Source organism: Sceloporus occidentalis, unplaced genomic scaffold (assembly GCF_023333645.1).
Source record: "Sceloporus occidentalis isolate IW3139 unplaced genomic scaffold, rSceOcc1.0.p SCAF_13, whole genome shotgun sequence".
NCBI classification, from domain to species: Eukaryota; Metazoa; Chordata; class Lepidosauria; order Squamata; family Phrynosomatidae; genus Sceloporus; species Sceloporus occidentalis.
The window spans coordinates 7,087,903-7,111,686 of NW_028316993.1; the positions used below are offsets into that span (position 1 = coordinate 7,087,903).

A 23,784-nucleotide genomic window follows, 5' to 3' on the forward strand; every position below is an offset into this window, starting at 1 on the left:
TGGAGATGGGGCCCAAGTAGAAACACAAAATCCATTTATGTTCCATGTGCACCTAATACGCATAGGCAGTGGGGTAATTTTATACAATATTTTAAATAATCTTGTGCATGAAACCAAGTTTGTGTACATCAAACCATGTGAAAGCAAAGCTGTCATTATCACAGCTACCCATTTTAGAAAGTTTGGCTTTGGGGAGTTTGAAATTGAAATCAGGGAGACTCAACCTGCATAACTAAATAATAAGAATAAGAATTGAAAAGGCTCATCCATTTCATTTTTCACAATACAGTACATAACTTCAACGGTCTTTTTATACAGGGATGGAAAAATGTTTCAACTCACCTGCAAGATGGAAGCAGGTAAGCCTGAAGCAGAGATGTTGAGGAGAGGTCTTGAGTAGTGGGAAGATGGTAAACACTGAGAGGAAAGAACTGTTGCCATGACACTCCTGATATGGCTATGACATCATGTGTCACAGTTGGCTGGTCATATCACAGCCCTCTGGGACTTGTCAGATCTGCAGAGGGAATTTTGAGCAAACATGATTGTGGTTGTTGTGGATGTAGTGTGCCTTCAAGTTGACTCTTAGAGAGACCCTAACGCACACGCTCATCATTGGATATCTTAGCAAATATTCTTCAGAGGAGTTTTGCCATTCCCTCTTCTAAGACCCTCCAATAAAGGGCATCATAACCATGCTGCCACATCTTTCTGATGCCCTTTCGGCACTGCATCATCTAGATGTATCATGCCATGATGCCACATGCCATCTAGAAGGGTGCACCGCATCATGACTCATGGAGTCACGGCATCCAGTGTGCGAACTCTGTGCCATGGCTCCACCTACAGGCCGGCACAAAGTGCAAGTCTGTATAGCCCCTAAGAGAGTAACCTCCATTTTAAAAAAGTGTTGGCCTCTGACCTCTCAGTTGTATATATATTTTAGAGAAGCTTCTTGTTCAAATTATGGGATTCCACCAACGTTATTTGTGCTAAACCAGACGTCACCCCTTTTAACTTTGATCCCACAGTCAATGTGATCAGTACTTATGGCTAATGGAAGAAGAAGAAATGTACATAAAGGCTGCACACTGATGGAGCTTTATTCTTTGCCATCACACTCATGCCACCCTTGGAGAAGGGGAAGTAAAGTTAACTCCTGTGCCTCTCATTCTTCCTTAGCTGTGCAACAGCAACAAAGGGTTGCATCTTGGTTGCAGCTCTGTTCCCCCAGTTACTGATCAGCTAAAGACCTGGTAAAACTATGAATCCCAGGATTCCATAACATGGCATTATAACACTTAAAGTGATGCCAAACTGCATTGTTCCTACTGTGCAGATGGACCTTACGTTAAAACAATCTGAAATTGGCTAATGTTGGCACATTTTACCTAAATGGTTTCCATTTAGGTATGTCAGTGTAGAGGCTTCACAAGGAAACATATTCAGGAGTAGCTGTGTTGGTCAAGCAGCAAAATACAACAAAATCCAAAGTTCATGAGCACTGATAATTTTATTAGGCCAGCTCCAAAGCAGATACCGGTAATACATTATGCAAGCTCTTTGCCTGATGAAGAAGGCAGTGAAGCTTTGAAAGTATTTTATGCTTTGTTGATGGCCTGATAAGGTATTGTTTCTTGTGGGTTTTTGATTTTGTTATATTCAGGCTTCCCAAGGGACTCACTTTATTCTGCCTGCAAAGGGGCTTGTAGAATCACAGGACAGATATGATCTCAAAGGAATTGCCTTTGTTTCTAACAATAAAGACAAAATCTACTGCCATGCCTTTGTGGCTTCTAGGCACAATTCAGGCTTGATTTGTCCAATGATTTTTCTTTTTAGCAGTTCAGGATATCCGCAGAACTCTTCTCTGGCACCACATTTCAAACGAGTTGATCTTCTTCCTATCAGCTTTCTTCAATGTCCAGCTTTCACGACCATGCAAGGAAACTGGTGTGGATACTTTGGTGTGGGCACACCTGACTTGGGTATTTAAAACTATAAATAGCTTTTTGATACAGGGATTTGTAGTTTGTGGAGGGGGATAACATAAGTAGTCACTCTAACCAGGAGGTTATAGGAGTTGTACTCCAAAAAAACCCCATACATCCAAACTCTGCTTCTATGTCTCTCTCTACTTTCTGTCCTTTTGTTTTAAATGGAAATAAAGCAACAACTTTTGCCCCGTTATCGTTATTGGACTCTGCAATTCTATGCTTCAGCTGGAAACATTCAAATACATTTAATGTCCTTGGAATATCAGTCCATTTTCATTATACGTGGAGCCACATAAAATTCAACAGTACATTTTATGCCTGCTAGCAAAAGTTGGCCCAATGTAAAGTCAAAGGTTTTCACACCCAGTGTCCATAGTTTTCTGTGGGTTTTCTGGACTATGGAGATTATTGCATTTACAAATGTGACTGCTCCCGAATGATATACAGTTGCCTTTTGGGTTGCTCCCGGGAATTACTGGATGTAATTTGCCACTGCTGCTGCCAGGCAGCTGCTTCTTGGCTGCATCCTGCATCCCAGCCACGGCTTTTCCAAAACGGCAAGCTCCCATCTTGGAAAAGCAGCCTCCGAAGCACTGTTGGGACCCAGGATGCAGATTCCTAGTGGCAGCGGTGGAACTAGCAACCAATTACGTGCAAGAGTTCCCAGTAGCAACCCAAAAGGCGACTGTATCCCATTGGCAAACAGTCACATTACTTGTAAATGGATTAAATCCTGTGTAGCCATGTTCTGGAAGAATTTATTCCTGACATTTCTCCTGCATCTGTGGCTGGCATCTTCACACTTCCATGCCACCACCCTCTGAAGATGCCAGTCACAGATGCAGGCGAAACATCAGGAATAAATTCTTCATGAACGTGGCCACATAGCCTGGAAAACCCATGGAAAACAAATGTTAGTCCATCTGAAGGCACCAGATGCTGTCTGATCTTGGAAGCTTAGGCTTAGGCCTGGTTAGTACCTGGAAGAGAGACTGTTAGGGAAGACCAGGTTCTGCTGGCTTTATTCAGAGGAAGGCAGTAGCAAATGACCTCTTGGGCATTTCCTGACTAAGAAAATGCTATAAAATTAATTGTTGTTGTTGGTGGTGTGTGCCTTCAAGTCCGTTCCAACTTACAGCGACCCTATCACACATTTTCATGGCTTCCCCTGAGGCTGAGAGTATTTGCCTTGCCCAAGATCACACAGTGGGTTTTATGGCCAAGCTGGGAATTGAACCCTGGTCTGTAGAGTCATAGTCCAACACTCAAACCACTCCGCCATACTGGCACACATAAAAGTCATTACATTACATTACATTCTAACAGAGGTGAAGAAAAGTGGACTACATTGGAGGTTGTTTTTAGTGGGATTGGTGAAAGGGTTATTTGTCTGGTTTTGGCCCTCAGAGCCACTGAAAGCACCTAGATTTAATTGCTGCAGTTAAGCCGGTGCCAAAGTTTTCAGGCAAAATGAAGATCATTTGGCTGATCCCTTGCCTATACCTCCTAGAATACTCTGAGTTGCTTTCAGAGTGTTCTGTCCCCAGATCTGCAATGGGTTCCCCCAGTTACCATCAAACTCTGTTGCGACACTGACTGGCTGTTTGCACATACATCCTGCACAGCTGGTGCAAGTAGCACCCTCTGAGGTCAAAAACGAGGTGCCCAGCATCAATCACACAACTGGATGCCTCAGTGCGACCTAAGAGAGAGTGACTTACGCTAGTGAGTGGCACAGTTGGACATCTGTGTAAACAGCACCTGGCATCATTAAAGAGCGCTCTGGATTTTCCTGTAAAATACAGAGCAAAAGGTGAGGTTTTTTATACCTGGAGGGATGGGGTGGATTCGGTGCAGAACCGGCCTCAATTCATGACTACAATCCACACTCAAATCAGGGATTTGTCCCTGCATCGTGAAGGCAGGTCACAATGGGGGTGGGGGGAAACTGGTTTACTTGGCCCATATAGACATGTCCCTATTCTTTTTTTAAAAAAAATGCAAGGCATTCAGTTTTCTTTGGTTTAAAATTTGGAGTTTATTGGTGCTGATTAAAGCAGAGAAACTCCATCCGGAAGGCCAACCTGAAGGGTGACAAGAAACTGTGTGGATTCAAGTGAGACATGAATGATTGGGTAGATGGTACACTCCCACAAGGGCATCTTTTACAAGAGAATCTTCAACAACAGGAATCCATAGAAGAGTGACAGGAAGAGCTCAGGCGATGTTGTTGACCCATGATTTGGGTTTGGGACACATGAGGCTTTCTTCACAATGGCCTCTCCCAATACTGGGGAACGGTTAGTCAGTATTGCAGCACAGACGGACTGAGTTGTACAACCCTTGACAATATAGTCTTGTTCCTTTCCATCTGAATGTGAAAAATAAGATGATAGGTCAAGGAAATCATCACTGCCAGTAATTTCATCTCAAAGAGGTTCAGAAAACTTGGTTGACATGAACCCTTACCCCAAAACAAGCTCTGGTTCTGAAGAATAGAGTTCAATGAAATCTACCATGTATACCTGTCTACAGAAAAATTTATGCCCAAAAACCGATCCAAAAGTTGACCACAAAATACTGGGTCGACATATATATATAGATCAATACAGTACAGTCACCCCTCAATATCCATGGGGGATCTATTCCCCCCCCCCGCCCGCCCCATGGATACCAAAATCAGTGGATGCTCGTTCCATTGTCCCCAATGGCAGTGCATGGATGCAGCCACGCCACCATTGGGAACAACTGCGCCACCATTTGGACTGCATTCCCGGTCATGCAAAGAACCCATGGGAGGAGAAGGAGAACAAAGATATGCAGGCAGTGCCAGCCTGGCCAAGTAGGCACCCGCCGCCCAGAGGAAGGATTCACCAGGCATCAGAGGGCATGGGTGGGTGAATGTGTCCACCAGGAGAGGGGCATGGGGTGTCTGCAGTGTCCTAAGGTCCCCAGTGTCCCCATGGATCTCAAAACTCTCTCTTTGCCTGGAAAGCTTCCGTAGTACCAAAACTGCCCGCCAAAGTACTTCTGGAGGATGGGTGATAGTCGGGAAGTAGCGCAGCAGCAATTTTGTGTGCTGTAAAATCAGTTTTAACCCATTCCAGCCCAATCCCATCCTGTGCCCAGGTCCACATGAAAATTGCATGCGATAAACTCCCCTTTCTGCATTGCCCAGGATAATCCAGGGCAGCCCAACAGTATCCTGGCCGTGCAGTTGTCCCGCCCTGTCCCTATTACCTGGCCTTCCACTCCTGCACCACAGTGGCTATCTGAACAGGTGTCCTGCTGAAGTACCCAGTGTGTCCAACACCACTGCAGTTTGCTCACTTCTGACATTAGAACAAGGTGCCCAGCCTTGATCACATAGCTGTGTGGATGTACTGGTTGGCTTAGAAGGATGCCTATGCAGACAGTTGCTTTGGTGTGGGACTTTGGATCTTCCCAGAAGATCTGGAGTAACATATTTTTGTACAAAACTGTTTTAAAGATGCTATACCCTAGTTCTGGTGTGGTACATGTCAAACGTCATCCAGTCTGCTTGCACCAGAATTGGGGTTTGGGATGTGTGGTATTCAAACAGGATGACGCCAGAACAAGAGGCAGGGAGACAGGCCTTTTGGCTTGTGCAAACAGGGTCTCAGTCCGCCAGCACAAGACACAAATAAAATCTTACCAAGAGGCAGCCACCTTACCTTGGCTCAGTGAAGGACCTTGACATGTCTTACATGAAAGAATAGCAGTCTCTATGCTGCTCTTCCTTTTATGTAAGGACAGCTCAACCTAAGTCCACATTTTAGAAAAAAAGCAATGAAGAGAAATCAAGTGTCCATTGCATCTTGAATAAGACTTACCTGTAGTTATCACTGTTGATACATCGAAGCAGAACTTCTGCAACCCAGTACATGCCACTGTCTTATTTCCACATTTTCCAGTAGTAGTGTAGCACGCAGGACATATTTTTCCATTGGTTGCAGTCGGTGGTGGTGGTACTGGAAGCATAAGATAATGGTTGAATTTTTTCAGTCTGTTTAAAGACTGAAGTAGGGGAAAATGCAGAGCCTCTATTTGTAAATATATTGAATTTATAAATGGCTTTCAAAAGAAGTTTATTGAATTCACAGAGTTGAGAAGGGGAAGGCAGGCATGAAAATGACAGGATCCAGCTCTGACACTGGATTAAAAAGAAGTTAAACATTGAAATACAACCTTCTCCACCCCCTATACTACTATGTCAGTAATGTGCACAACTAGAGTTGAATGCATTGTATTTAAGAACACAAACAGTGGGATATGCAGGTGCATTCCAGATGTGTAATCACATAATCTGGAACTAGAAGGTTAGCTGATGTACTTTTATAAGAATATATGTAGAATTCAAAGGCATAGCCATGTTAGTCTGGAAAATCAGTATGCAAAGGGATCCTGTAGCACCTTTGAGACTAAGAGAAAGAAGTTGGTAGCATGAGCATTCGTAGACTTGAGCCTACAGAAGCTTTATCTTGTTCTTCAGCACTATCAGTTTAAATATTAGGAATAACTCCATCTGTTTGTTTACTATTTTTTCTGTTATCTATATTACTATTTCCCCCTTATCTATAGTACCATGACTTTTAACCTGGAATTCAAGAGTCCAGTAGAAATATTGTAGAGTCTTCGGATATTTTAGGGAGCAGTTGGAATAGTTGTTTGTGGAGCATAAATGAACCTTCTCCATGTTGAATGGGGATACTAGAAGTTGTAGTCCAACTCCTCTGAAGGGTGCTAACTTAAGGAATGCTGGTAAACTTCTGTGTGCTTCTTGTAGTGCCAGAACTGGCATTTGGTTCACTGTGGGTAGTTCACAACTGCCAAACCTTCTTGAGACAAGGTGTTTCACTACAAGGAATTTACACAATTTTCAGTTGTATTCATACCCAGATGAAGAAGTGTGGTGAACAGAGCACCTTTGCCTGATCCAACTGCTAGCTGGAGTGACATTCACGTAGTTTTGCAGCAAGACTACATAGTGTTACTAAATACAGAGCAATGACAGTCCTTAACTCCGGTTACAAATCCATAACTGCAGCACCCAATGCCAGTCTAGATCTTTACACATCTAAAACAAGACATATCCATTAATAAAGCTGAGAGAGGGGGAAAGAGAGAGAAAGAGCGTTAAAGCTAGAACAAGAGAGACAAAGACAGAGACATGGGTCCAAAACACACCGCAGAAATAATGTACTCTGAGACCACTTTAACTGCCCTGGCTCAGTGCTAGGAGTCCTGGGAATTGTAGTTTTGTGAGACATTTAGCCTTCTCTATCAGAGAGCTCTGGTGCTGCGGTAAACTACAATTCCTAAGATTCCCTAGCACTGAGCCAGGGCAATAAAGCGGTCTCAAATTGGATTATTTCTGCAGTGTGTTTTGGACCAAAGACAAGAGATCAGTGTGCCACCAACAAGATTTATACTTTTAAAAAATTGATGGAGACCACATGGCTGTTTTCTCAGAAAGTAAATCCTCAGAGGTACAAATGTTTCTCCTCACCACTATTGCTAGCATATCCTTCATCTTCTTTCAAGCTGCTGGCAAGGTTTCACTCCTCAACACATCCAAAACATCTGAACACTTCATCAGTAAAAGGTCTTTAGATCATTCCCTGATCTTCTCTATCTTCCTTCCCACCTTTGATTGATTATACCAGGCAGGCTGCGGTCTACCCCTTTCCATGAGTGAAATCTCCAGGATGCAATGGGACAGAATGCTAAGGGCTTCAGACACAGAACTAAGAGAAGCAAAAAGATGCAGAAGAACACTGGGAAACAGTATACTTACTATGTGGAGTAGCTGTTTTGCACTTCTCTCCTGTGCAACAGACCACACTCGCCTTGTAGAATGATTGATTTCCCATTTCCAAATAAAAAGTTGGAGTGGAGCAGATGTCCACAGATTCACAGCCTTTGATCGTGCTGACTGACAGTACTCCATCTGCGATGGAGAGAAAGAGAGAAGGGCTTTTTCTGTGGCTAACACCCCCCAAAAATTACTGCTAAATTGAAATTGTTCTGCAGAGAAATGTTTCCTAGCTGTACCCTTTGGGCAGGATATCTGTTAACAATGGCTAAATCATGCAGTCTCAGGGCACAGGGAGAGGTTGTTGCGCACCTTCACATCATTTCCAACTTATGAGAACTCTAAGGAGTTTATCGCATGCAATTTTAATGAAGACTGGGCATGGGAAAGGATTGGGCTGGAATGGGTTAAAACTGATGTTACCACATGCTGCACTGGAAGCTTTCTGTAGTACCAAAATCAATCACCAGACCACTGCTGGAGGATGCGTGATTGTCGGGCGGCAGCACAGCAGCAAATTTGCATGCAGTAACATCAGTTTTAACCCGTTCCAACCCGATTACATCCCATGCCTGGGTCAGCATTAAAATTGCATGCCACAAACTCTTAAGGCAAACCTATCACAGAGTTTTCTTTGCAAGATTTGTTTAGAGTGGGTTTGCCTTTGCCTTCATCTGAGGCTGAGAGAATGTGACTTGCCCAAGGGCAACCAGTGGATTTTCATGGCTGAGTGGGGATTTGAACCCTGGTCTCCAGAGCTGTAGTCTAATGCTCAAACCACTGCACCACACAAGCCCCCAAAATACATCATGTATTCTGTTCCATAGGAATAAAAGCCCACCATTCATTAATTTGGAGTGGGTGAGGGTTGGTAATGTAACTCTTCCCTATTTTTTTCTTTAAAACTAAGAAAAAAGAAGGAACAAGTCATATTAGCCTTTTCCTTCTGACTACAAGAAAGACTCTGAATGCCATGCAGTTTCCAAATACTATCTGCAGTCTGTGCACCCCACACACTTCACATGTACCCAGTGTGTAGTGAAACACTGCTGCTGGTGCCCAGGTCTTCATAATTCACTAACAGGGTTTCATTCTATTTCTGCAACATAGCTACGAATTCATAATGTTATGGAATGTAGCAATGGTCCAAAACAGATGAGCCAAAAGTGCCGGCTTCAGTGCAATCTGGGGGTGTGCCGTTCAGACAGCACATGCCCCTGGATCAGGTCAAAGCTGTACCACAGCCACCTAAGGCAGTCCAAACTTGGTTGCAAAAGGAGCGCAAAAAAAGCACTCCTTCTCAGAGGTCACAGTGACAGCTAGTCTCAGGACCGTGGAATCTGGTTGCCACAGTCCCTCGTCAAATGGGGAGTGATTAGCCTCTGGCTCCTTCTTTTGCCCCATCTGCTAGACCCCTGTGATGGAGGTTCTCACCCATGAAACAAAACAATCCCCCCCAAATAAAAACTTATTTAGCATCAAGTCATTTAAATTCAAATCAAACTGAAGACAGCATTCAACCTGCTTATACTTTTGTATGAAGATAGTGGCAAGCTCCCCTAAGTCATTGGACATTTTTGTTTGATGCAGAATGTCTCCATTAGTTAAAGGATGGAAGCAAATTTACCCATGCAGTACCATTGTGCATACATGTGTCACATGGATGCACACAGGCACTTGGTTCTCCTTTCAGTTGTGCATTCTGGTGTGCAAAAATATAGAGTCATAGAGTTGGAAGAGACCACAAGGGCCATCCAGTCCAACCCCCTGCCATGCAGGAACTCTCAGTCAAAGCATCCCCAACATCCAGCCTCTGCTTAAAGTCCTCCAAAGAAGGGGATTCCACCACACTCCAAAGGAGTGTGTTCCACTGTTGAACAGCTCTTACTGTCAGGAAGTTCCTCCTTATGTTAAGATGGAATCTCTTTTCCTGTAGCTTGCTTTGTTTTGTGTTCTACTCTCTGGAGCAGCAGAAAACAAGCTTCCTCCATCCTCAATATGACACCCATTCAAATATTTAAATAGGGTTATCATATCACCTCTTAACCATCTCTTCTCCAGGCTAAACATACCCAGGTCCCTAAGTCTTTCCTCATAAGGCATGGTTTCCAGGCCCTTCACCATTGTGGTGGCCCTCCTTTGGACACTCTCCAATTTGTCAATATCCTTTTTGAATTGTGGTGCCCAGAGATGCAATTTAACACAACAGTTGCATAGCATAGTTGATGCATACCATCATATGCAAAGATCTGCACTTTGGAATCTCAGCCAATACGTAATGGAGAACAATCATCTTACTCTGGGGGCAGAATTCACACGTCCAGGTATTCTGCAAGTCCTATTTCCGCAGTAGATTATCATGGCTGAAATGTTGGCCTAACCACCATCTGCCTGACACCCACCTGACATACTTTCAATCAATGCGACAATACAGGTGTCTCTCTTAGAAGGACAAACCACCATCTCACCAGAACAGCTGGTGCCATTGTTCTCACAAAATTCACAGTTCAAGGAAAGACCTGGTAAGTGGGGAGGAAAGTAAAACAATGAAACAGAAATCAAATAGACCTGAATCTTACTAGTAGTACCATCTAGTACAGAGCCAACAGATCAATGGAACTTACAAAAGTGTTGACTTGGTAAGTTTCCATTCATTCAATGGGTCTAATTCTTGTTGGGGTTAAAATAGGATTTAGGCTATACTGTTGTGTGTGTTTTAAGTGCAGCTAAAATACATGGGTATAATATTATTAACTTTCTGAACCTATTAACTACTTGATGAACAGTAGTAGTCCTTGTTTTTAGGTGGAAGAATAGAGGTGCGAAATATTCTCATCACAGATACTAGAGCAAACCCACTGAGTCAATGGGAAATTCAGTTCACGTTAATACATGTTCTCTTGATCCGGTGCGTCTGCCGCAGTTGAGATTAGCCACTGGATTTAGAACTCAGTCTCAGTATTAAGTAGGTTTTGAAACTTAGTTTCAGGATATAATCAGGGAGCAGTGAATGGGCTCTTTTAAAAAGAGAGAAAGAATGGGTTATCCAAGGTGCTAAACCTTTAGGGAGAAACACATTTTTCACCCATCCCCACCTTGTTATCCCTCCTTCCCCCAGATAAACTGGAATTATAGCTCCCAGTTCAGCTATAAAACCTGAAATGAAACAAAAAAAATTGTTTGCCTTATTAAAAATATTGGACCTAGTTTCTATGCCCGTCATGCAACACTTGCTTGAATCCACCCATTTTTTGCCCAGTGGAACAAGTCTCCCATTATTTTTGACCAGCTCCTTCTTACCTGTGGTTATCAATGCAAAGAAAAGAAAGGATCTCAGCCATGTGTGCAGAAGGTCATGCATCGTGATGGTGAAAGGAAATCCAGCACGGATGAACTAGTGGAGAATTTCTCCCACTGGAGTTAAGTCAGTGGCTCCCTGTGCCTGCCATGGGGTGGAAAAAGTGGATTGAGAGGTGTTTCCCCATTCCCACCCCCTTTTATAACATTAAAACTCGGTTTCAGCCAGATCAATTGATTGGTAGAAGATTAAGGGTAGACAAAAGGAGATACTTCTTCACAACAAATGTAATTATTTGGTACAGATTGCTGTCAGAAGATGACCGACTCTAGCTTAGATGCTTTTTATGGGTGATCAGGCCATGAATGATAAGTGTGCCAAAATGACTACTTTATGATAGCTGTGCACAAACCCTGAGAGGTACAGTAATACACTTCTGAATACTTGCTGCCATAAACAACTAGAAACATCTATTGTTTTCATGCCCTACTTTAAGGCTTCCCTTGGGCGATTGGTTGTCCACTATGGCAAAGAGGATACCGAACTGATGGACCATTCTTCTGGTCTAGCCAGTCTCTTCCTAATTTTTTAAGCCAGTACACTGGCTTACCCTTGACAGACTGAGGAAGCTGTTATACAGACCAGTCCATATCCCATAATTAGACATATTCACTTTAAGGGAATCCTCCCCAACCTATTCAAAGGCCATCCTCAACATTCACCTTTAGCTGGATGTCTTCATCTTGATGGAGTGCAGCTGAAGCCAGTAACTGCCCTTAAAGTCATGATCTAAAGAATTCCAGTAACTATGACTTATGATTCCAGGCTGCTAGGATTCCATTTCTCTTAAAGTGAAACTACTTTTATTATGAGAACCAGCCTCAGTATGAAATCAAAGAGAAAAGGGGATATGGAAGGGGACTGAAATTTTAGTCAGTCATCACTCAGTGTCATTGGGCACTGCAGCTGCAAACGTTTTGTGGCTGTTCGGCAGTGGAATGCACTTCCTCGGAAGGTGATAGAGTCTCCTTCCTTGGAGGTCTTTAAACAGAGGCTGGATGGCCATCTGTCAGGGATGCTTTGATTTGGATTTCCTGCATGGCAGGGGGTTGGACTGGATGGCCCTAGTGGTCTCTTCCAACTCTACGATTCTATGATTCTATGATTCTATGATTCTAAGTAACAAGATAGTCCCCCAGGGATATACTACCCCCACCCATTTTTTGTAGCCCTCAGTGACCCCATACCACCAAAAAAAAAAAAGGATTTATGTGAAAAATGGAGAGTCTCACTCTCACAAACTTAAGGAGGTGCAATCCACCTTCAGGGAATGAGGAACTGGATAAATTGGTATGTCTTGCTTGGAGAAGAGAAGTCTGACATATAGAATCGTAGTGTTGGAAGAGACCACAAGGGCCATCCAGTCCAACCCCTATTCTGCCATTCAGGAACTCACAATCAAAACATCCCCAACAGATGGCCATCCAGCCTCTGTTTAAAAACCTCCAAAGAAGGAGACTCCAATGCATTCCGAGGGAGCTTGTTTCCACTGTCAAACAGCTCTTATTGGGGCTGTATAGATGGGCGGCATGCTTTGCCCTTTGGCTCATGGGCACAGCAACTGCACACTGTGGCCCTGATCCGGCCTCTGGAGAGCACAAAAAGGAGCCACAAAAAGCAACTCCTTTTTGCAGTCTCCAAGGGGCACCATAGCCATGGTGCCATGGCTTATATGTTGTGTAAGTTTTAAATGATTCTGTGAACCGCTTTGATCGTTTCGGAAGAGCAGTATATAAATAAAGCATATTATTATTATTATTATTAATGATGCCCCTTTGGCGCTTCATCGTGTAGATGCAGCACCAGAGTCGTGTCATCATGGCATGCAACGCGTAGACTGGCACTCACCAAAATGTCACCTTGGGCGCAGGGCTAGGACATCCAGCATGCGGACACTGAGCCCTAGCTCCAATAGATGCACAATGGAGATTCCACTGAAACATTAGAAAGAAATTCTTGACTGTAAGAGCTATTTGATAGTGTAATAGATTGCCTTCAAAGATGGTGAACTCTCTATCTTTGGAGGTCTTTAAACAGAAGTTGGATGGGCATCTCTCAGGACTGCTTTAGTTGTGTATTCCTATACTCTTACATAGCAGGGGTTTAGACTAGATGGCCTTTCTAGCTTTCAAAACAAGGTGCACAGGGTCTTGCGGGGGTGGAAATCGCAGTTTTGTTGACTTTGTCCAAATCTGCCCTGAATTTTCTTTCTACTCTTGTTTTGTATCAGAATGTGACACTTAGCTTTCTTTTCCTATACTGGAATGCAATCAGATTGTGTTGACAGCTATTTCCTCATTTGCACATTTATTTGCTCAGTTGGCCTGATTTGTGCACTTTTTCTCCACTTACTTGAAGCACATGGGGACAAAGTACAGTCCTGGCAGATGACACTGGATTGCAATGCCCAGCATTCTTCATCATTGGTTCTGCTGGCTGTGGTTGTTGGGAACTCCAGTCTGATAACGTTTGAAAGGCCACACTTTGTTCAGCCTTCAATTACAATGTGTTTTCGTAACAATCTCCCTCTTGTGTTGAAACTGTGGGATCCAATATGATTTCTCACCATCCCTAATAGCCCTCATGCGTGTTTTGTTAGGAGGGAAAGTGAGTAGAAGCTGGAAGCAGATCTCTGGTCATTTACAAATCCATTGAGGCTGCAGAAGCTTACAACAGGTCTAGGCCCTTGTCTATTGTGATGTTATGGACTTTTATGTATGAAGGGATGTTAAAAAGGCTGGAGTTTATGAGACAGAGAGAGAAAGATGGACTAAACCGGTGCTGCTTCAGCTTGGATTATGAAGAGATGGGGAAAGAGACAACAGTGTTACATTCAATAAATAGGCTGTTTTATTTAACTGGCATGGCTCAATGTTATGGAACCCTGGGATTTGTACTTTGTTGGGGTACCAAAGATCTCATACAGAGAAGGCTAAATGGAGTTTATCAGACAAGGGGAATTGGAAGTATAATCCGATGGCAATCTGAACACCATCATGGGGTTTAACGTTATTGCGTGATAACCCACTACACGCAAATTCGGGCAATGGGAAGTCTGTCCGAACACAATCATGTGGTTTCACGTTATTGCATGATAGACTGCCACACGCAAATTTGGGCAATGGCATGCTATTTTCGGGCAATGGGGTGCCAGTTCGAATGCAATGCATATTCATGTAATTGCACGAAACTAGCAACTTTAAGTGAATGCGTTCTGGCCCCACTTTCTTTTCATTCGAATTTAAGAGAGATTCCTCCCCTTTGATAAACTCCAATATCTCACAAAGCTACAAAACCCAGGATGCCATAGCACTGAGCCATGCCAGTTAAAGTGGTGTCAAAATGAAGATCATTTAAAATATCTGTGTGCATGAAACAAAGTTTCAGTACACTGAACCACCAGAAAGCAAAGTTGTCGCTATTGTTGTCAGCCAAGCCATTTAAAAAGTTCTGGTGTTGTTGTTGTTGTTGTTGTTGAATATTTTGTTTTTCAGAAGTCCAGATAAGAGAGACTCAACTTGTACCAGCAATGTAAGCTGAAGGAAAATGAAACAGTACTTTTTAAAAACAAAGCAAACATTCAGATTTCAGCCTGGTGTTTATTTTGGCTAAAGGAAGCGGAGAAAAACCAGAAACTGCACTTGGTTGAAATGGAGGATTGATGTGAGAGAGCCAACACTGAATGCAAAGTAGATGTATTCTCACGCTGTTGCCTTTTACTCAAAGATCTTCATCAGCAAGAGCCCAGAGAAGGTCAGCAGGAGGAAACTTGTAGTAGGTTGAGACCCCCTAGAAATCTCCGGATTACACACAACCCTTTCAACCTCGCCCAGCAAAAGGGGGATTTTCTCCTGTTTTAGCGAAGCACATAAGGATTTAGTGGTGCAGCCCTTGATGACAAGGTCCTCGAAGTTTCCATCTACACCTGGGACAGAAGATGGATGGTTAGTGGAACCAACTATGCCAGTAAACTGCTCTCCGTCTAATCTGTACGACATGAAATCAGACCTTGCCACAAAGCAAGTCATTTTGTATGGTGGAAACATTACTTCTTTGTTACACATCCTAGCTTCACATTGGTCAGGTATGTGTGTATATGTGCCACCAAGTCTCCTGTCAACTTATGGTGACCCCATGAATTTCACAGGGTTTCATAGCAAAGGATATTCAGAGTTGGTTTGCCAATGCCTGCCTCTGAAATGTAGCCTTCAGTACCTGTATTCCTTGGAGATATCCCATTCAAGAACTAACCAGGCCTGACCCTGCTTAGTTTCCAAGATGAGTGGGATGGAGTACCTTCAAGGTGTTTAGGCCTTGGTCAGGTACTGTTTCTCTACTGTTACTCTTGAGCTATCATTTACCAATGTTTATATGTCTAAATATATAAACGTATATTAGTATACTGTATATACAAACATACAAATTTACAAATAACCAGAAGCCCCAACATTTCAAAGTGCCCATATGTGCATCGGCCCTGTTGTGCATTGGGACACTGGCTTGAGTGTGCCAATGTTCACTGGTAGAGTTTAGTGTGCATTGGGACAGTCTTGCCAGTGTCCCGTTATGCGTCTTCGCAGTTCACCAACAGGGTTTCTTGGTGCAGCTGCTTCATACCTAAGTATATGTGACATTGCATAATGTATACTGTGATCAAGGATTCCAGTCTCTACTTTTAACATGCTTGTTACATTTCAAGAGAAAGAGCATTCTGACCACATAAAATGCCCTGAATGACTGCCGAGGAGACTTCAAGAGCACTACCAGAAAGACCTCTCCAGATGACTTCAACGAATGAATTGATCTACAGCAGAGAAGGTGTTTTATCAGATAAACAGGTCTTACATTATAAACTAATACCAGATTCTGAAATCTTTGTTGTTGTTGTTGTGTGCCTTCAAGTCATTCCCAACTTGTGGCCATGCCCTATCTTGAGTTTTTTTCTGGCAAGCTTTCTTCATAACAGGTTTGCTATTACCTTCTCCTAAGGCTGAGAGTATATGACTTGCCCATGGTGGTTTCATGGCTAGGAATTAAATCCTGGTCCCCAGAGTCATAGTCCAACAATCAAATCACTACACAGTAGCAAAGATCTTTAAAGAGAGGCTAGAAGGCCATCTGTCAGAGGTGAGTTCCCACATCGCAGAGGGTCAGACTGGATGGCTCTTGTGGTCTCTTTCAACTCTATGAGTCTATGAAATAGGTAGCTGGTGAAATTCTTTGGTGTGCTGCCTGGATGAAACAGTCTGCACTGGCCTCAAGTGCAGCCCCCAGAAAGAGCACATTGTAGCAGCCCAGCCTTGAGGTTATGAACAACTGGACCACTATTATCAAGTTACCTCTGTCCATGAATGGCCGCAACTGGCATATCAGCTGAAGTTGATAAAAGGCGCTAGAATCCACTGAAGGTACCTGAGCCTTCAGTGGCAAAGATGTAACAAATGGAAACAATCCCCCACAAAATGAGGAAGAGTTTAATAGGATACTCACTCAATTTCCGCATGCTTGTCACATCAATGCAGTGGGTATCATTTCCGGTACACTTCACTGTCTCTTCCTTGCATGTTTTTGCCAAAGCAAAGCAGGCAGGACACTCCTTCTCATTGGGTTTTGTATTTACTGGTAATACTGACAGAAGAAAAAAAGAAGAAAGGGTTGTTCATTGCACACAGGGGCTGGGATGGCATTCTAGGTAATGCAAAAACAGAAATGCACTGGGACCTCCACAGTCAGTTGGTTAGGGTGCATGATCCCCGTGAAAGTGGGGATACTGCAAATAAAAAATCACTATGCCTTTTTACCTGAGAGAATTCCTTTCTAGGAACCTTGTGATCCTCCAGCACAACCCTATGGTCAAGATCCAGCAGAAGTAGATTTTATGGCCTCCATCTGCCAGAGAACCTACAAATGCCTTGGGAAGTGTTGACCATAGAGTCGCACTAGAATAATCCAATCCGCAAAAGTCAAAGTTGCAAACATGGAGAGCCAACTGTATTGCTAAATATGTTCCAGGCATAGATGGTGGGTAGAAGGAGATAAGAGAAAAACTATAGAGGAAACATGCATCCTACATTGGGCATTTTAGAATCGTAGAGTTGGAAGAGACCACAAGTGTCATCCAGTCTAACTCCCTGCCATGCAGGAACTCACAATCAAAGCATCCCCGACAGATGGCCATCCAGCCTCTGTTTAAAGACCTCCAAAGAAGGAGACTCCACCACTTTCCAATGGAGCATGTTTCACTGTCAGGAAATTCTTCCTAATGTTTAGGTGGAATCTCTTTTCCTGCAGTTTGCATCAATTGTTCCATGTTCTAGTCTCTGCAGCAGCAAAAAACAAGCTTGCTCCATCCTCAATATGACATCCCTTCAAATATTTAAACAAGTCTATCATATCACTTCTTAACCTTCTTTTCTCCAGGCTAAACGTACCCAGCTCCCTCTCCTCATAGGGCATGGTTTCCAGACCCTTCACCATTTCGGTGGCCCTACTCTGGACACACTCCACCTTCTCAAAATCCTTTTTGAACTGTGGTGCCCAGAACTAGACACAGGCGCATTACAGACCGCCCTAAAGTGGGTGGTCTGCCGCCGCCACTATTAGCTACGCTGAGAAGCCCCAGCAGCCAGACCGCGAGGCTTCCCAGCGCAGCTAAAAAGGAGCGCCGAAATGGGGCTCCTTTTTGGCCCCTGGAAGTGGCGCCGCAAGGTGCGCACTCGCGGCGTCACTTCCGCCGCACCACGTCTGGACGCTGTGCATCCGAGAAGTCAAAATGGCACCCCCCGTGTGGATGGGGGCCACCAGGAAGGAAGACCCTTCCTAACCCTAGCATGCCCCTTTCTAACCCTAGTATGCGCAGAGCACGTACTAAATGGCCATTTATAACGCGCCACAGTATTCCAGGTAAGGCCTGACCAAGGCAGAATAGAGCAGCACTAGTACTTCCCTTGATCTAGACACTATACTTCTATTGATGCAGCCTAGAATCTCATGTTCAACTTGTGGTCTACTAGGGCTCCTAGATCCCTCCCATTTTTCCTCTTTGCTGGAACAGTTTGAAATTGTGCCTTCTCTATCTCACTCTTGAGAAACTCCCATCCATCCTGAACTCCCTTCATTTATAGTATTCTTGATCATGGGATCACCCCCAGTATTTCCCTAAGTTTACTCAAATCAGCTCTCTTAAAGTCTAGAACTTGTGTCTGACAATGTCTGACTACTCCTTTCTTCTGTATATTGTACACACTGTTTACTGTGTATTGTCCATTGCACATTACATAATATTGTTACATAATAATACCAGTGGTACTGGTAATGTTCTTGGACTATTATAGCCAGTGAAGCAAAGGAAATCCAAAGGAATTGGTGGAGAATACAGAGTTCCCAATGAGCAACCAGAAAGAACACGCTTGATCTTATACCTTCTGAGCTACAGATGAGTTGTTTTGGAAGAAAAGGCGGATTAAGATGCTGAAAATAAACTCAGTCCAAATCGATATACCTACTTGCAATAGGCTGTTTGGGACAGATGCCTTTGCAGCACACTATAGAGGACCTGTAGCTTCTTCCCTTCCCCAGAAACAGGTGAATGTCATTAACGCTGCAGACTTTAGAGTATGCACAGGATTTCTCAATGAAGCGTTCTGTTTTTCCACCTATGAATGAAAAAAGGGAGAGAAAAGAATTATTGCATAACTAATGAAAGACCCTTCCACAGGACAAGGCTGCTATATTTGAATGGAGGGTTTCTAGTATGTTGTTATGTGCCTTCAAGACAACTGTGACTTCTCTGCCATAGGTTTTTCTTGGCAAGTATTATTCGGAGGAGGTTTGCCATTGATTTGCTCTTAGGCTGAGAGATGGTTGCTCTCAGACTTGCTCAAGATTATCCCGGTGGATCAGCGACTGGGTTTCCATGGCTGAGTGCATATTTGAACTCTAGTCTCCCAGAGTCCTAGTCTCCCTCAATCTATCAAGGTTGAATATCAGTAACTGATAGTTTCATCAATCCACTGGCAAGTTCCCAAATGACAATAAACCAAATGGTGGATTATATAGTTTTTAGTGGGTTTTTCGGGCTATGTGGCCATGTTCTAGAAGAGTTTCTTCCTGATGTTTTGCCAGCATCTGTGGCTGGCATCTTCAGAGAAGATTCACAGATGCTGGCGAAACATCAGGAAGAAACTCTTCTAGAACATGGCCGCATAGCCCGAAAAACCCACTAAAAACTATGGATGCCGGCCATGAAAAACCTTCGACTTCAAAATGGTGGATTGCTGTTGTAACCAAATCCACCCCTGTAAGTAAACTATGATTTGTTTCCCAGCCACAAAGCACAGTTAAAAGCCAAATCCTGGTTTCTTGTTGGTTCAAAACCTCTGGATTGCTTTTAAAATGGCTTGAGTCCCTCTCATCTCTGGCTTGTTTCCCCAGCTGCCCACTCTGAAACAGGAGCTGACAAAAAGGACTGGAAACTCCACGGTCCAAATGTAGTTTTATTAATACGGTAAAAGGATGTCAATGCTCACACAAAAGAACATACTCACACATTGATACAAGAGCTAACAAAGTGAAGGTAGGTTAAATGGGTCAGCAATTAGATGGATGGGGTCATAATTTACCAGCTCAGAAGCAGAATTTGCACTCTGGTGTTTCTAGTTTGTCTGGACCTGGCATAAAAAGATTTAAAGTTCCCCGCTTTTAATGTTACCTATGAGCCCTCACATTGAAAAAAATAATTTTCCTATCAAAATCAGCTGTGGTGCAATTTAGATAACACTGCAGGATGGCTAATAGTTGTGTGTGTATGTCTGTGTGTGTACCTTCAAGTCACCTATTGACTGGCGGAGACCCAATGCATTCAATAGGGTTTTCTAAGGCAAGGAATATCAGAGGTGGTATTGCCAATCCCTTCCTCTGAAATATAGCCTACAGCAGCCATTATTCCTTGGTGGTCTCCCATCCAAGTACTAACCATGCCCTGCTTAGGTTCCAAAATCAGACATGATCTGGAGCCTTTAAGGTATTTAGGCCCTTTGGGCACTTATATTTCTCTCCGGAAGGCAAAAGCAAACCTCCTCTGAACAACACTTAAGGAAAAAACTGCCGTAATTTGGGAATGAACTGAAGGTACACAACAATACATCCTCTCCCTCCCACCCTATCTCTGGGGCGTGGGGTGGGGTCCACCATTTTAATACTGGCAAAAATGCATCAGTTCAGGGTCAAAACCATTTTATTTTAGCCAGCCAATCATCCATCCATGCAGCAACTCTCAAATCACGTTGCCTCCACTTTTGGCCAAGCCTCTGCCCTCAGCTTCTCACCCACCTAGATTATGCTCAGCAACTGTTATCATGCACATGTCTTTGTTAGGAGGACAAGTCACTGGAGTGCCCTGGCAAGTGATGTTGGGGCTCATCTGGGCCTCGGTGCTGTTCTGAGAGCTCACACAAACTTCACATTGTAAGGAAGCACCTGGGCAAGAAAAAAACACACACACACACACTGCATGATGGCCAGAATCCTCTCGGTGCTATATGTCATTTGCATTACCATATATACTCGACTATCAGTTGACATCATGTATAAGTCAAGGTCAGGTTTGGGGACAAAAATTGCGGATTTTGATATGACCCGTAGATAAGTCGAGGGTAAAACCTATGGGCGTGTAACAAAGGATCTAAAAGATGAAGCAAAGGTACAACATTTCAGCCAGCATAACTGTGTGATCATACTAAAGGCTGGATGGATGCATTAATAGAGAAGGGCCAGTGCTCCCTGGACAGATTATGCTTTTGCCCTTTACCAGGGGATGGCTCATTTTTAAATAGAGTACTTATATGGACCCATGGATAAGTTAACTCATGTTTTTTTTTTGGGGTGGGGGGCAATTTTTGACTAAAATTTCTAGACTTATGAGTATATACAGTAATTGTACTCTCTCCTTCCTCCCACATATTACAAAGGATAGTCACGCACCCCCTTAGCCATTTAGAAGCTAGTTGGGTGTGCCAGATTCGTGAGAATGATCTGGCTGCAGGCAGAAGAGAAGTCATCTCCTTCCTTGCATATCCATTAAAATCACTAGAAGGAATCAGCTGGTGTATGGGCTCATATAGACAGGCCAAAATAAAGCTGCTTCAGGTCACTTTGGAGGGATGCTGTTTAAATGACACACATATCTTAAGAGTCCAGAAGCTGCGCCGGAGCTGCATTCCAGTCCTTAGGACTGGAGTGTGGCTTTGGCATGGCTTCTGGCTTCTTAGGACGCATGCATCATTTAAACAGCATACCTCCAAAGTGACCCGAAGCAGCTTTATTTTGGCCTGTCTGTATGGGCTCTGCTCTGACAGCTTTTCAGGAACGGGATTTTCCCATTCTTGAATAGATGCAGGGCAAGCCCAGAGAAGCCCGGACTACATACTGCCCAGTGATGGGTGAATGCAAAAAGATCCGCCTTAAGAAAGTTGCAACCTAGGTCTATCCCTGTAGGGAAGCTAATGTGATTATCTTCTACATGTGAGAGGAGGTTAAAAGGAGAGAAGCTTTAGGAAAGAGACAGAGGAGGGAAGGAGAAGGGAGGGAGATCACTCAGCTTTCGCATATAGATTTAATTGAATGAGTGAGAATTTTAAGGACATTTAAGGGAAGTGTGGCTCTGGTACCACTGCAGAAAAGAGGTGTGTTTGTGTGTAAGAGAGATAGAAAAAGAGAAGCATTTCAGTGACAGCAGAACAAGAGACAGGGCTGGATCTCCTCTGATCCCCAACATTTCCTCACCCAAAACATACCCACTGACCACCCAAAATCAGCAGAAAAGCACTACTGAACTTGCGCATTGCAAATCATACATGACAGAAGCTGTGAAGGAGGTTATTAACAGACTTTTCCTATAAGTAAAAAAGATTCACTTTTCATATAGTCTCCAACAGTACAACAACAGAATATTGACAACATTATGCAGGAGGTGGCAGCAGAACGTGCTGTTATCCTGCTACCCTAATGCTTTACTGTCCTCATGCGATAAGCTCCTAAATGTTTGACTGAAGACTTAAATCACTATAATGATGGGGATCTGGAGACTGAAGGAAAATTTCACTGGGGGCAGGATTATCATTGGAGAGGCAATGCACTTATTTTGTCCCTCAAAACTGTGGATGTTGGTATACCCTCCACCTCTTATCAACACCATTCTTGCATCTGATCCCACTAATCCCAATGTAATAATTCTCCACTGAGCTATTTCCTTTTTCTCCTTACCTGATTTTAGGAGCACAAAAAACAGTAAGAGTCTTAGAAACGCTGGCATGCTGGTAGGAAATCCATAGACCTCCTGGTGAATTTGTTGACTCAACGGCCCTGTAATGACATCCAGGCAAAGCATGCACACCATGTGGCATCAAATGTTCATGTAATAATGTAATAAAATGTACAATCTGCCCTTAGTATCCACTGAGGTTCGGTTGCAGGATGCTCAACCAACCAGCAAGCCAACAAACAGCTTCATTTATATACCGCTTCATACTGAAGTAGCACTATCTAAGTGGTTTACAACTGTAAGCAACCACTCGGTGCTCAAGTCCCATTAAATACAATAGCAGAGTACAATGGTGTCCCTTATATAAAATGGCAAAATCAAGTTTTGTTTTTTGAAATTTATTTTCAAACCATGGGTGGATGAATCTGGGAATAAAGAATCTGTGCATAATATTTTTTTTTCTAATCTTGTTTAAATGATTTATTGGTTTTGATTTGAAATCATCATCATCATCATCTTATATCCTGCCTTTCTCCCAATATAGGGACTCAAGGTGGCGAACAGCAAACCTAAAACAATGCAATTTAAAAACAGCACAAAGGCATTAAAATGTACTGATATAAAATTTAAAAAGCAATTAAACAATTTTAAAAGTCAAAACAGTTATGCATTCAAATGTAAAGTGTTTTAAAAAGGCTATACAGATTTTAAAATCTGAATTACACAACATGTAAAGTCCAACCCTTGTCAGTTTGAAAAAGCTTGACAGCACAAGAATGGTTTAATCTGCCACCAATAATAATAATAATAATAATAATAATAATAATAGATGACAGCAATGGATTGTTCTAACCACAATTTTCTGCAGTTGGGGATCAACAAAAAGGACTAAGAATGGGGGAAAGGGGAGAAAAAGTAGATCCTGACTTCCTGAAGAGGAATTAAAGGAGAACTCAGGAAGCCTATTGCATTCAATATAACTTATCATGTCAGCAATACCTTTAAAAGTGGTAATATGCAATTTACCTCCTGCTTGGTAGATGACAAAACCCTTGCTTAACTGGTTTTTCTAACTGCCACTTGGGTCTGCATGGTTCCATTCCATTTAAAGTGACAGAGCCAATGTGAAGCTCCAGGACATCATGCAACCAAAAGTGGATGATGATTCCACCATCTGAGCTTGTGAAAGAGAAAGGACCACTGACTCCTCCTTTTGGATTTCCTATAAGTCCACATTTGATTCTTTCCCGCACCGTAAAACCCCATACATTCATCCCATCCCCAAAATACTTCATAAGTACTGCATCAGCACTGCAAAAATAGTCCAGTTTGA

The 23,784-nt window shown here is 43.1% G+C and overlaps 2 protein-coding genes across 2 annotated transcripts; both read right to left on the bottom strand.

Annotated features, from left to right (window-relative positions):
* Positions 1-4,047: 4,047 nt before the first annotated feature.
* Positions 4,048-11,898, bottom strand: LOC149304766 (phospholipase A2 inhibitor and Ly6/PLAUR domain-containing protein-like). The gene is made up of 6 exons (XM_089479363.1): positions 11,854-11,898; positions 11,134-11,275; positions 10,236-10,352; positions 7,816-7,968; positions 5,852-5,989; positions 4,048-4,368 (listed from the first exon to the last, which is right to left on the bottom strand). Exons 2-6 carry the CDS (start codon positions 11,192-11,194, stop codon positions 4,163-4,165), a joined length of 675 nt encoding a protein of 224 aa, XP_089335489.1. The 5' UTR covers positions 11,195-11,275; positions 11,854-11,898; the 3' UTR covers positions 4,048-4,162.
* Positions 11,899-14,788: 2,890 nt separating this feature from the next.
* Positions 14,789-23,516, bottom strand: LOC149304767 (phospholipase A2 inhibitor gamma subunit B-like). The gene is made up of 6 exons (XM_089479049.1): positions 23,451-23,516; positions 22,454-22,552; positions 20,522-20,668; positions 18,697-18,846; positions 16,682-16,819; positions 14,789-15,116 (listed from the first exon to the last, which is right to left on the bottom strand). Exons 2-6 carry the CDS (start codon positions 22,500-22,502, stop codon positions 14,908-14,910), a joined length of 693 nt encoding a protein of 230 aa, XP_089335175.1. The 5' UTR covers positions 22,503-22,552; positions 23,451-23,516; the 3' UTR covers positions 14,789-14,907.
* Between the last annotated feature and the right edge of the window lie 268 nt (positions 23,517-23,784).

What these genes read in the sequence shown, in the direction of transcription:
- LOC149304767 (XM_089479049.1), bottom strand. Translation starts at nt 22,502, where the DNA reads ATGCCAGCGTTTCTAAGACTCTTACTGTTTTTTGTGCTCCTAAAATCA. An exon ending in TCCCAAACAGCCTATTGCAA is followed by an intron (nt 16,820 to 18,696) that starts GTAGGTATATCG and finishes TTCTTCTGTCAG; the next exon opens with TATTACCAGTAAATACAAAA. An exon ending in GACAAGCATGCGGAAATTGA is followed by an intron (nt 15,117 to 16,681) that starts GTGAGTATCCTA and finishes CTTCTGTCCCAG; the next exon opens with GTGTAGATGGAAACTTCGAG.
- LOC149304766 (XM_089479363.1), bottom strand. Translation starts at nt 11,194, where the DNA reads ATGCATGACCTTCTGCACACATGGCTGAGATCCTTTCTTTTCTTTGCA. An exon ending in CTTTGCATTGATAACCACAG is followed by an intron (nt 10,353 to 11,133) that starts GTAAGAAGGAGC and finishes CCCACTTACCAG; the next exon opens with GTCTTTCCTTGAACTGTGAA. An exon ending in ATTGATTGAAAGTATGTCAG is followed by an intron (nt 7,969 to 10,235) that starts GTGGGTGTCAGG and finishes TCTCCATCGCAG; the next exon opens with ATGGAGTACTGTCAGTCAGC.